At 33.5% G+C, this 14,311-nt stretch overlaps 1 protein-coding gene across 1 annotated transcript in view; it reads left to right on the top strand.

Moving 5' to 3' along the window:
- The first annotated feature begins 6,311 nt into the window (after positions 1 to 6,311).
- The window catches only part of LOC106060710 (cytosolic carboxypeptidase 6-like), a 72,243-nt gene continuing 64,243 nt past the window's right edge, over positions 6,312 to 14,311 (top strand). The window contains exons 1-6 of the mRNA XM_013218698.2: positions 6,312 to 6,364; positions 8,878 to 9,003; positions 9,394 to 9,518; positions 9,765 to 9,859; positions 11,044 to 11,260; positions 12,805 to 12,937. Coding sequence (XP_013074152.2) covers positions 6,340 to 6,364; positions 8,878 to 9,003; positions 9,394 to 9,518; positions 9,765 to 9,859; positions 11,044 to 11,260; positions 12,805 to 12,937 — 721 coding nt within the window. The 5' untranslated portion in view covers positions 6,312 to 6,339. The remainder of the gene's footprint in view (positions 6,365 to 8,877; positions 9,004 to 9,393; positions 9,519 to 9,764; positions 9,860 to 11,043; positions 11,261 to 12,804; positions 12,938 to 14,311) is intronic.

Here is a 14,311-nt window from a genome sequence, read left to right as displayed (position 1 = left end):
GGCAGAAATCAACTGTCTCTTCTGTCTAAACTAGTATAAACACTTTTTGACAGTCCGTTCATATCCAGTGATGAAAAGTGCGCTATTGCGCACCATAAGTGCCTGTGCATGGGAAAGTTATAACAATATTTAACTCAGTAGTAGTGTACATGTGCTACATAATATAATTCCACTATGGACATGTTGTTTTTTTTTGTGACCTAATATTAAAACAATAGTAATTAGTATCGGACATGCTTACGGAAACTCTACAAATGATGGGAATAAGAAAGGAGGAGGTAACCGGGGTCCACCGTGATTTCAGAACCTCCAGATAAGGCGCTCCTCACAACAGATGGTTTAAGAGGTTTGCGTTTCTCTCCAAGCTTTCGTGATAACATACGGATCAATGGTAGAATTTGTATTTCCCTTTCAGCAATAGACAGAGTTCAACATATGCTAATGAAAAGGGGGAAAAAGGGAAACTGAAACAGTCAACGAATCGATTTTGTCGGAGAATAATCTTGTTAAGCAGATTCTTTACTTTCTAAAAGTTGTTTTGTATTCTTTAAAACTACTTATAGTGCAGTAATCGCAGAATACAATGTAGGCTACTTATAGTCTTCTTCGTAGTAAATAAAATTATAGATAAGTAAATGGTGGTAACGTCCCCCAGTTATTCAATTACAATAAGTCTTTACGTAAAGTTATATTTGTCTCTAATCTCATCTTATCTTATATCATACAGACGTTAATTCAAAAAAGAAGATGATTACGTCTTACGCGTCATGCATTTAGTCGTGCATTAACCAATGACCTAAATTCTGATAAGTCACTGGTTTTCCTGGCTAGTTCACAAGAGTCTTATAAAGACTTTTAAGGACTATGGAGGTGCATAATAAAAGTAATCCAGAACCTCTATAAGCAGGCCACTAGTGCAGTGTATTTCAACAACAACATTGGAGACTGGTTTAAAACACCAGTTGGAGTAAGAGAAGGCTGCCTACTTTCACTAAAACTTTACAATATCTGTCTTGAAAGGATAATGGAAGAGGCTCTCGGTGGCTATGAAGATACTGTAAGCGTTGGAGGACGAAAAATCACTAACTTGCGAATTGCGGACGACATCGATGGTCTAGCAGAAACAGAAGAAGAGCTAGATGACTTGGTGATGCGCTTAAACTTTCGCAGCCTATAGTTTGCAAACCAATACCGAAAATAAAAACAAATTATGACCAACAGCCAAGAAGGCTTTAAAAGAGACATCAGTATTGGAGGTGAAAAGCCGGCAAGTGTTAATAGTTTTAAATAGCTCAGAGCTATCGTATCAGACGAAGAAACCAAACCTGAACTACTGGCCAGAATTGCACAGTCCACAGCAGCACTTGCAAAACTCAAAACAATCTGAAAAGACAAAAGTATAACCCTCGACACAAAAATCAGACTTATGCTCTCCCTGGTCATGGCCACATTTTTATTCGCTTGCGAATCTTGGAAGCTGACTGCAGAACTAGAGGGTAGGATCATTACAATAGATGATTCAGAAAGATCATAAGTACAAGAAACTAAGAGATTAGAGTGAGGATTAATACCACGATTGGACCCCACGATGGCCTGCTAACCACTGTAGAAAAAAACACAACCTAAAACTCAATGGTCATATCACAAGGTCATCAGGGCTCGCAAAAATCTTCCTTTAGGGAACAGTACCAGGAAAAAGAAAAGGAAGCAAACAGAGAGAGCGATGGGAAGACAACATAAAAGAATGGACGGACCTGTCATTGAAAGAGTTTCTATTCAAGGCAAATGACAGAGAGGAATGGAGAAAGACGGTCAACAGATCTTGTGTGGTGCCCCAACGGTCCAACAGACTAAGGGAAATGTGAAAGTGAGATGACGTAGTCTGCCAGATATAGATAAAACAATGGAACCTGCTTACGACCCCGACCAGTTTGGTTTTGGAAATAACAAAGGAATAGAGTAACTCGCAACAATTAAATGATTCAACATCTTTAGTCGCTGTTGTGCCTACGATACTTCTCTAGCTCATATTATAAATTACAGACGTTTCTACTTAACAGAAGATAATTACGTCCTAGCTGTATCCTTGTATCAATCTAGTCGTGCATGTTAATTAGAGACTTTTTGGTCTCCCAGGCTGATGCTCTAATGACTCAGTAGCAAACATTGTAAACAATCTTTTGAAGAACTCTGTCACATTTTAAACCTCTCTTTAAAAAGAAAAACACTTAAGATTTTTAAAAAATTTCAAATATTAAAAAACGTGTAAGCAATCATCATCTGCCTCTTGACAGGTCGCGTAACCAAAAATTACCAAACTCCTCTACTTGTCCATATCAGCAGCTGTTCTTAGCAAGAGAGAGGCCGGTCTATTCTTTTATGGTGTCCAACCAGCGTTTCTTTTGACGATCATAATGTGGTTCGGTCATATTGTAAGACATGACTCACTGTCCAAGTCAATGCTCAAGCCATAGAGGAGGGAATATGATGAAAGGGTCGTCTAAGTCACAGCCTCTATCTAAATAGCAATCTTTTTAAGTCCAAAGATTAAAAGGAGGCTAGGCTAGCGACTCCATTGTTTCACGTGGCCTGTGCAGTATTTTACGTGGCTACGGAGTGAAACATATGCTAATTAACAGGAAAACAAGGTGAAATTTAAACAGTAAAGAAATCCATTTTGTAATCGTGTTAAGCAGATCCATCACTTTCAAGAAGCGCTTTTGGACGCCTCCAAGCTTTGCCAGCCTACAAAAATGTGTGGTTTCCAAGCATGGACAGTGTACAGAAACTGGTAATAGTTCAACAGCTAGGCTGGGCAGGGCACATTTCCCATACGGGAAGGCGAACGTATGCCAAAGGCTATATTTCTTTACTGAGCTGAAAGGTGGTCAGCGTAAACATGTTCCCCCTCCCCACCGGAAGACGCTTTACAGACCAATTTAGGCTCCAGATTGCTATAACTAGCATAGAAAAGAGCACATGACAGTAGGTGGCTTCCGAACGTGGAGATTTATTACAAAGGCTGCGGAATTCACATTGGAGTCAAAAAAAAAATCTACTGCAGACTTAGACTACGGAAAGGAAAATCTAAACCAACCACCAGCAGACATCGGCCATGTCTACGCAGGATGTGGAAAAATATGTAGACATAGGCTAATATTAGATATTGCAATGGCTTTGATTCCGAAGATTAAGGATAAGTGCAGTGTTTCACATGGCAACGCAAACCCAGTTGCGATCTACATATTTTTCCGCATTTCGTGCAGACAAAGTCATTGTCCACCGGCGGTCTATTTAAATTTAATTTTCGTCTTCTACGCCTGTCTTCAATAAGGGCTTACCACACATAAATGTGTAGAATCCTATATACTGTTAAACTTTCCTTGTCTAATCGGTTGCTATCTTTAATGTCAAGAAAGCTGCAGTACTTACCGGGTTGATCTACAGCTCTACGCAATCCTCAGATGGTAAAGTTTCGACTAACAGTCTTGAGTTTCCAAAATGAAATAGTATCACAAAAAAAAAATGGCTTCTAATTGCTCAACTAAAATCTTAAATCACATGCGATTCAATTTTCACCATTAAAAAATATTTGCTATTGGTAAAATATCTGGCGACTACCAATTAAATGTGGCACAAACCTTGGCAAAATCAATCGACTCTCCAAAGTGGAGCGAAAGATGTGATGAACGTGTTTGGCATCTCCGAAATCTACACATAGACCAGGGTGCAGACGAAACTTTTTATACACAGAAACACACACACACTAATTTAAAAAAAAAAGGAATTTTGCATAGACTTTAAAAAGTGTCGTTAGTTTGTGAGATTTTAATTAATTGTAATTATTAAAATAAAGGAGGATGAAAATGATGCGAATATTGGTTTGATTTGAGTAGGCTAGTATTCCCATTTACAACAAATGTGTAGGCCTAATAGGCCTACTGGAGTTTAGATAAAGCTGTCAAACTGCAAACGCAGTGGCTGCATGGTGGAGTAGTAGGTAGGCGTACGTCGGACTGTTACCACGATGACATAGATCTATAAGCCTATTAAGGCTTCATTTATTCGTAAAGGATTTTTTTTTTAATTTTTGGTCCTAAACCTAGATCTATCTATTCTGAATTATGTTTAGTTTAACATCAACTTTTTTTTTTGGTCCTAAACCAGGATCGATCTAGCCTACATAGAATTATTTTTACTTCTATTTGAGGATGAAGATCTATCTTATAAATTAGCGCGTATCCATACCAATCTAGTCAGGAGACTCAAACTCTGCTATTATCTTTCTTTTTACTGGCTGATTCAGTTACGAAGGATTCCATCTCCCGTTGTAAAGTGTGCGCTATGGACTGTCGTCTCGATGGTCCCGTGTTTGAACCCTGACCTCCGTCTCCCCTCTCCCCCAGCCGTTCTGAAAGGTTTGAGCTTGAATGAAGATCCGGAAAAAAGTGAAACGAAAATCCAGATGGCCTCAACGTGGCGCCCTCAATGGAGATGTTCGTAAAACAAAACATAGGCCTATATTATATATACGCCTACCCCTATGAACAACGGGTAGCGAAATTGGACTCGTAGGATTTACTCTGAATTTCAGATGTATAGGCAGGCCTAAATACGGTCCTCTTTTTCTTATTTTTCTTTTCCCGAAAATAAACTAATAAACAAACAAATAAATGCTAAGACATCTTCTTATATAATACAGACGTTATTTCAAAAAAGAAGATGATTACGTCCTACGCGTCATGCATTTAGTCATGCATATTAACCAATGACTTAAATTCTGCCAAGTCACTGGTTTTCCTGGCTAGCTCAGGCAACCCATTCCATGCTCTAATAGCACTAGGGAAGAAGGAGTATTTGTACAAATTTGTCCTAGCATATGGGACGACGAATGTGCCTTTATCTTTGTGTCTTTCAGAGTATTTTATTGAATTTTGTTTTTGTATTTGAAGATTGGCTACCCGTGAAAGCGAGAATCGATTACAAGGTCGCCACACTTTGTCATCAGTGTATATATAACAATGAGATGCCCTTGTACCTTAGCGAACTGATTACTCCATATGTCCCCCAGAGAGCCCTGCGCTCAATGGACTCAACGCTTTTAGTAGTGCCACGTTTCTCCCTCAAAAGCTACGGTCTGCGTGCTTTTTCAGTTCACGGACCAAAGGTTTGGAACTCACTCCCCATTGATCTCAGACAGACAACATGCTACACCACTTTTAAGAAGAACATTAAGACCTACTTGTTTAAAACTTTTTTAGATTAACTGTTAATCTAGCTCACGTGTTTGTGTTTGTAATGTTGTTACAGCGCCTTGAGCCTACATTTTGTTTGTTAACAGCGCTTTATAAATAAAATTATTATTATTATTATTATTATTATGGTTCAGTGTTTTATGTATGATTGCTACTTTACTTTTGAGCCTTCTGTCCTGAAGGCTTTCTAAATTTTGTGATTTTACTAAAGGTGTTACTCTAGTCAAATGTGAGTAGGCCCCTATTCGTTTGTTATGAATCTCACTGCTCTATTTTGTGTCTGTTCCAGTTTCTTAATGTTTTCTTGAGTTGAGGGGTCCCAAACGGAGGATGCATATTCTATTATTGGTCTAACCAAGGTTAAATAACATTTTAGTTTTATGTTCTTATTTGATTTATAGAAATTTCTTTTAATAAATCCTAATGCTTTGTTTGATATTTTTGTAGTTTCATCAATATGTGGATTCCATGACAGTTTTTCATTTATTATTACACCAAAGTATTTTGCGTTTTTAGTCTGTGTTACTGGTTTGCCATGAATAAGTGGAATTAATTTGTTTTAGTTTTTTTTGTTACTCTTAACAACTGACATTTTTCTGGGTGGAAAGACATGCTCCAATTTGATTCCCATTTCTGTAATTCATCTAATTCTCTTTGTAAAATATCTGTGTCTTGTGTTGTTTTTATTGTTCTATATATTATGCAATCGTCTGCAAATAATCTGACTTTTGTTCCTGAAGTAATGTGATATACTTCAGATATAGATATACTTCCAGAATTTCATGGCTAGTTTTAAAATGAGCATTTTGCTGAGAATTAGAAAACAGTAATAGATTTAGATCTAGAATCTAGATCTTAACATTAAACAATTAGATTTAAATCTAGGATTCTAGTCATCTATAGCTATGCATCTCGGATCTTAATAACATGCTTGGCTTGACAAGCCTACTAATTTAATTTTGGTTTCAAAACAATCCAAAGTGTATCATAAAATTCGATTGGATGAAGGAAGTGTTCGACCAATGAAACTTTATTTAATTTATTGTAAACTTCCGTAGTGAAGTAAAGGCGTCTATGTATCAAAATGGCTGACAAGCAGGGTGACTCGGGTATGATCGGCTTTATTTTGCTGATATGAAAAAAAAAAAGAATATGAAATATTTATTTGAAATTATAATAGCTGCTATATACATACTAACGTTCGTATTTAAAAAAAAAACATGTTTAGATCTAGTTATTTTAGTATTACTAGTCTAGATCTACTATAATTTTAACTATAACAACACACAGACACACTCCACTGTCTACACTCAGTAACACTGTGACTCACTCACGCAGTGATAGTCTAGGCCTAGGCCCTTTTATTATAATTATAATATATTTTATATATAATAATAAATATATTATAAATAATATTTAATTTATATTACTAGTCTAGTATTCTCTAGTCTAGATATTCTTCAGATATTCTAGATCAGTAGATGATCTGATCATAGATGATCTGCATGATGATATGTGAATGTGTTTGAACTGTTTGTGTAGATCTGACTATTACTTACTTACTATTAGATTTAGTTAGAATTTTAGATGTAAGATCTAGTAATTAAAATTATTAGTATTACTATACTCAGTATTAGTATACTGTCTTAACTGTCTATACTTAGACTATGGTAAATTATATATATATATATATATATATATATATATATATATAGTCTTTGATCTAGAGAAGTGGAATAGACTGAATAGTACATCTAGATGGCTGTCTGGTCATGCGGTTTGTGGGCTGGACTGTCATTCGGATTTATCGATGGTCGAGGGTTCAAATCCTGCCAGCTCCCATAATCCCCCATCATAATAGATCTATGTAGATCTTTAATCATAAAAGACATCATAATCATTTCATGTCTCATGAGATCTAGATTAAGTATATAAAGATCTATCATATATCTAGCTTTTAGATCTAACTCTACATCTCATATAATAATCTAGGCTAGTGTTCTTCTTCCCTAGTGAATGAAATGGGTTGCCTGAATCAGCCAGGAAAACAAACAAGTTACCAGAGTTTAAGTCATGACTAACATGCATGATTAGATTGACACATGAAATGCATAGGACGTAATTATCTTCTTTTTTTAAGTAACATCTGTATTAGATCTATAAGATAAGTCAAAGAAGAGGTGGTTCTGGTATTTGACACTTACATGTTGTTCAGATAATTTAGTACCGGTAATAATAATAATTATTATTATTGCTTAAATGCAAATAATTTGTAGAAGCTGTGTTTTTTTTTAAATCAAGAGATAGAAATATACATTATTGGCATATGGCTAGAAAGTGGTTTATTGTTTTACAGGTTTTGTATGTTCCTTCAGAATTAAAGATTATTACATCCTAACACAAACCTCCTCCAGGAGTCAGGGGATTTGTGCCAGGCAGTGTTCAAACCCAAGACCATTGAGAAAACAGTCCAGAAGACATATCACATGACCAGAGGCAGCATATGGGGACATTGATAACAGCCCACTGCCTCACAGTCCAAGGCACCTTGGGCCTCATAGGTTTATGCGTTACTTAAAAGCCTTAACTAAAAAAAAAATACTTGTCAAAAACGATGTTAAGATTTTTTGTTTAGTCAAACAATAGTTAGGTCTAGACCAATGTCATGTAAAGAACCCATGAAGGTTTTGTGGGCTAAATAGGATTTCTGTTCTATTTTATCACTTAAATAAGTATGTCCAGCAATACAGTTAAGTTTGAGTAATCAAAAATAGTTCTGAAGATATGAAACATAGAATTCCACCATATAAACTGGTATATCATTGTTATCATTGGGATTCTTCATGGCCAGGGCTTAAAATTTCCTAGTCTGTTACTTTCATGCTTCAAAATGAATAGAAAGCTAATCAAAATATGCCTTGGAAAGCAAATCCGAGATAGTGAAGGCTATGGTGTTGCAATTTGATGATCTTGTGAATAAACTGTCCCTGCACAATAAAATCCACACAATGTGTTTCTAATTTTGTTAATAATACCTGAAAATATAGTTGCCACTGATAGAAGTTTTTTAAAATTAAAAGTACTAATTAATATCAAATTAATTAAATTACATAAAAATTGCTGCCTACAGGAAAACTTTCAGCTTTGGCCCTTTTAATCTATTGAAGCTGATATAGGTTAGCCTCTACGATAAATTACCATAGTATTATATAGGAGCTCAGTAAGAAGAAGTAAATTTCTGTAATTCATTTTTTTAGTTTTCTATAATGGCATTTTTATCAATAAAAACATGACAGATTCAAGTGTTTAATATTTATAGGCCTAATATACACCTGTTTGCTTCATATAGGGCCTCAAAAATACAACTCGCCCACACCAAATTTAGGTCTTGCGCCGCCATTGCATATGACTACACTAACATTCAACAGCTTTATGGGCTTTTGACATTTTTCAAAATAATATTTATTGTAACTCTTTTTCTTTTCATTTCTTCTCTCCACTGTTTCAGCTATCACAGCTTTACCCATTCTCTGTTTGATTAGTTTTTATGTTCTGCAAATCTTCTATTTGGTTTGTACTTGTTTAACTGATGTATATTTTATATTATTCTGTAAATGATCAGGAAGTGAGTCAGACAGTACAGATGAGCCTGTAGTTGGAAATGTCAACAAATTTGCTGTGGTGCCACCAAACTACACTGGCAAACCTAGAAAGGGTCATCTCATTTTTGATGCCTGCTTTGAAAGTGGTAAGTTTGAAACCAATTTTCATTTGTATTAAATTTCTTATATTAAAAAACAAAATTGAAGATTTTTAATCTACATGATGCAGATATTATTTTATTTTTCACCATGTCTAGTTATATAATTATTTTATTAATGAAGACAATCTTCAATTAAATATGTGACTATTTGTTAAACTGAACCAGAGAATGAAATCATTGTCTGGGAAAATAAAGTTATAAATTTTTTCTTGGAGTCATTTTAGTGTACTACAAATATGTGCAATTAAAATAAAATTAAGTAATTTTTATAAATAGCATTTATACATTAAGTTAGGACTTAGCTGTTACAAAATAAAAATAAAGGATCCAGTTATAATTCTTTTGCTACAAAATCTCAAATATTTTGGTTTCCAGGTAATCTTGGTAGAGTTGATTACATCACAGAGACAGAATATGACTTGTTTATTAGACCTGATACATGCAATCCTCGTTTTCGTGTCTGGTTCAATTTCATTGTAGAAAATGTCAAGTCAGACCAGGCAAGTCTTTACCTTTTACCATCAGATCACATTCTCATATTTTAGGAGGCATTTAGATTCTTAATGTTATAATAACATATCAAAATCTTTATGGTGGCACATTCTAAAAATTGAGCTTTTAAACTAGGACAATCAATTTGCAAATATAGATTCTCTTTTGTCTGAATTATTTACCTAGCTTTATTATTATTATGGATTTTTTTGCACTTAGTGTTATCAAATTAAAAAAAAATAATAATTTTTCAGAGGGTTATCTTCAACATAGTCAATTTTAGTAAAACAAAATCTCTATACAGAGATGGCATGACTCCTATGATTAAATCTACCAGCAGGCCAAAGTGGTAAGCTAAAATGTTTTTTATTAGCCTCTTAGTAATGGTTAATGCAACTAGATTTTTCCTATTAGCCTTATGGTATAATCTTGCACCTTTAAAATCCTGGGCAATGCTTCTCAGCATCATAAAGGCACTTTAATGGAAATGGTTATTAGAGAAGATGAATTAGCCCATAGGGTAGCAAAACAGAACTTGCACTGGTGGGAATGGAAGAGAGCTCCAACAAATTATCCAAATGCTGACCTCAAGGGGCTGTTATTATGGCGGACACCTTGTTATGAAGTGTCTGTGTGTGTTTCCAAGATGACAGTGAGAAGAAGCTAGTGATACATTGGTGGTTTTGAAGTGAGCATTATAAAATTACAATAGGTCTTGCATAATGCAAATATAAAAAGGGAGACTACTCCAGGATGCAGAGTATAAAGACGTGTTTTTATTATGAGTTAGATTAGCTTAAATATTATATTCTAGTTTGTTACTCATTTCATCTCAACTTAAATATTTAGTGTTCAACAAGGAAGTTATTCAAGTTATTTCAAGTTTGAAAAGTTAAAATGTTATACAACTAGAGAAATGTAGTTGTCTACCAGCAGTTTGGTGCTACACGCCAACAACACACCTCCATGGTTGATCTCATGCAGAGAATGAATATGGAATACATGCCATTGATAATAGAGATGTAAAAAGCTACATCTACATGAATTTTTCCTATACAGAGTTTTGTTTAGACTGACAGATGGAGGCAAGCTTCCATAGGCCTAGATTTCCAAGAGTCTTAGACTTAACTCTTTGGACAATTATAATGAAGAAGTACCTCCAAAAAAGAAAACAGCAGACACATTAAAAATCAGCATTTCTATTTCTATCGGAGAAATGCCATCATTTAAAAACTTTATTGTGACATCATCTGAGCTGAATGTATTAATATGTATAAAAACAAATTTATTTTTTATTTCAAGACAAATTTGTTGAATTTAGGCATGTAATATAATTGTATAATTGTATTTTCTAGTAGACTTCGTATACCAATGCACAATTTGAGAACCACTGAAGTAGACATAAAAAAAATTATTTATACCAAAAAAAAAATAGATTGCATCAATATAATTAATTTTAAAAATTACCTCTTATAGTATTCTTTTTTTTAAAACTGTTTTCAGATTAGTTATTCATTATTTTTATTTATACAGGGTTCGCATTCCATCTAAATATGTTTATTATTACCGTTGCCCTGATCACCGCAAGAACTATGTAATGTCCTTTGCATTTGTATTTGACCGAGAAGAAGATGTTTACCAGTTTGCATACTGCTACCCCTACTCCTATACTAGATTACAAAACTACTTGGACAATTTGGAAAGGAGGAATTATGACTTTTTCACAAGAGAGCTATTGTGTTTGTCCGTGGTGAGTTCCCATAATTAATTGGTTTGTAGTTCAATACAGAAGTGAAATGTCAGGAAGAACCTTTTTTTTTTCCCCTCCTCCCAACATCCATTATTTCTTACCCATGTTTGTAAAAGACTTTAATGAATTGTAGACTTTTAGAAAATATAATTTGTATATCCTTTGACATAATTATCTTTTCACTTTGCTTGATTATTCTTTGCCCTAATCACATTTAATATTGCTTGTTCTTTTATAAATAAAAGTAATAGAAATAATAATATTGATATGCAAATACCTTTGATATATATATATATATATATATATATATATACATATATATATATATATATATATATATATATATATATATATATATATATATATATACACAAGCTTGTTAAAGAAGCAATATCAATCATTTCTATTAGAGTGCTAGATGTGATGATGTCTTGATGTTACGATGAGATTGTCTTGATCAGACAATGTGTTTCTGGTGTTATAATTTATTATAGATTTCTTCTTTTCAACAATTACTGAACACTCAAACAATATTGTTATGCCAGAGATTCAAATGTAAACCATTAATTCCAACAACTAAGATCCTTCAACAATAAATACAAAGCTTTAATTCTGGAACTAGGAATCACTTTAATAACATAAACACACTGTACAATACAATTTCATTAAACAAGTTTACCATCTTCGTTCAAGGTCATTACTGCAACTATCTCCATTCTTTCAAAAACTTTTTTATCATCTACCTCTTATTTGGAAACAATCAACCTCGCTGCTTTTATAGTCATGGAATTAAGTTCCTGCTTCTGTTCCAAGAAAGTATGCTTGTTCCAAGAGCTTGTTGACAATTAACCATGATCTTGCTCTGCAGGTGCTTGCAGATATTTAAAAATAAACTTAATGCAACATCTGCTTTATGCTACGAGACAATCAGTATTTATTTCAATATCTCTCATTTACTTTTTCACTTGCAATAATTTTACTAAATAATGTTGCAATATAACAATTAATTCAATACATGTCAAAGTGGAAGTTCTGGTTTAGTTGATTAGATGATAGCATCATTTGTGATGCATTCTTCACCTTCACCTAGCCCTTAGTTTGTTGAACCATTGGGGCACCACACAAGATGTGTTGACCATGTTTCTCCATTCCTCTTTGTCTTTTGCCTTGAATAGAATTTAATTCAATGATAGGCGTGTCCATTCTTTTATGTTTTCTTCCAATCGCTTTCTATGTCTGCCTCTTTTACTTTTTCCTGATATTGTTCCCTGAAGGAAGGTCTTTGTGAACCCTGCAGACCATGTGATGTAGCCATAGGATTTAGGTTTGTGTCTTTGTCAGTGGTTAGCAGGTCATGATGAGGTCCAATTGCTGTTTCTAACATCTTTATTTGTGATGCGGTCCTTGTAAGTGATACCTAAAATCTTTTTGTGATGCTAATAAACTGAATTTGTTTTTCATCTTTATTTTTTAGGTGTAGTACTTCTATATTTTTTCTAAAAATAATCACTCTCCATTTATTTCAAATTGTTTGTTTATTATAGCAACAGAGAAGGCTTGACCTCATAACCATTGCAAGTCCAAACATTTGTGCCAAAGAAAATGATAAATTAAAAACAATTTTAATTACTGCTAGAGTTCATCCAGGAGAAACTCCTGCATCATTTGTATGTCAAGGTAAGTCGTACGAGTCAAAAAAAGTATTGTCTTGTTGTAATGTTGAATTATAGCATACAGAGAAAAAAATATTATTAGACTTGGTTCAATCTATTTGTTTAAAACATACAAATCTTAAAGCAAAATATGATTTATCATGAAATTTATGAAATAATTTTAATTTATTCTGGGATGAATGTATTACTTAAAGGAAAGTATTACTTTTTAAAGGGTACAGCTAATATTCTGTAAATAAAGAAATGTTTAACAATAATATTGAAACATAAGATAGGTTTCCAACAGAAAAATAGGTTGAAGATTTATGTATTATACACTTTTAGGCCAAACCTTTAACCTGACCAACCCAGACAACCATTTAATAATTATAATAAGCTACTTTTGCTTGAACCATCAAATTATAAAACTGGACTCATAGAGGTTATGCTAATATAAAAATTGCGTGCCTATTATGATTTGATGAGCACTTTATGTGGTGGGGATACATAATTGACTGTCTGGTCTTGAAGTAAGCTGGCAGCACTGTCATCTAGATGTCCCATGTCTGAAGCCTGTCCACTACTATTCCTTGTCATCCTGAAGAATGTTTAGGTTAGTTAGTGCTCCAGTGCCAAAAATACATGTGAAAGCTAAAAGCTTTTCAAGTCTTACTATTAAATTAAATTTAGAGCTTGTAAGAATAAAATACATTTAAAAAAACTAGAATAATTTTTTTTTCTTTTGTATTAGGAACATAAAAGATATTTAGTTCAGAATTTAATATTTTAAAATATAAAATATTATATTTAATAATTATTTGTTATAAATTAAGACTACAGTGCAATAATGTATAAGCTCATTTTGTTTTAAAAAAATGAGATTTACAAATCATTAGAATGCTGCAACTAGATCTAGACACAATTATTTCCATTCTTCATTTAGCAAATAAAAAAAAAACTAAAACAATAAAGTAAAATATCTACCACCTAGTTTTTCAATGCCAAATAATACCCACTCTACTCATTAGTCAGCAAGGAAAACCAATGAGTTGGCAGTATTTAAGTCTTTGATTAGCATGCTTGACTAAGGTTATGACATTAAATATAATATTCAATATTCCAATTTAGGTCAAAAAGTTATTTGTTTCATAAAAAAAGGGAAAGTTTTGACTTAGAGACAGTGACATGATTGTTAAAAAACAAGACTAGGATTTAAAGTAAACAAAAAACTTTTGTCAGCTCTATTGTAAGGTCGGCTTTAGGTAATACGACATTCAGAAGTTCTCTTCATTATCTCTTGTTCGACATTGTTCATCAGTGTTAACTACCTTTATATTGGCCTTTCATCTGTATTATTTCATTATTTGAGTGTTACCTCCATTTAGACTTATCTGCACAA

This window comes from Biomphalaria glabrata, chromosome 5 (genome assembly GCF_947242115.1).
Source record: "Biomphalaria glabrata chromosome 5, xgBioGlab47.1, whole genome shotgun sequence".
Lineage (NCBI taxonomy): Eukaryota > Metazoa > Mollusca > Gastropoda > Planorbidae > Biomphalaria > Biomphalaria glabrata.
The sequence above is the reverse complement of the archived record's forward strand: the minus strand, read 5'-3'. Positions and strand labels throughout refer to the sequence as shown.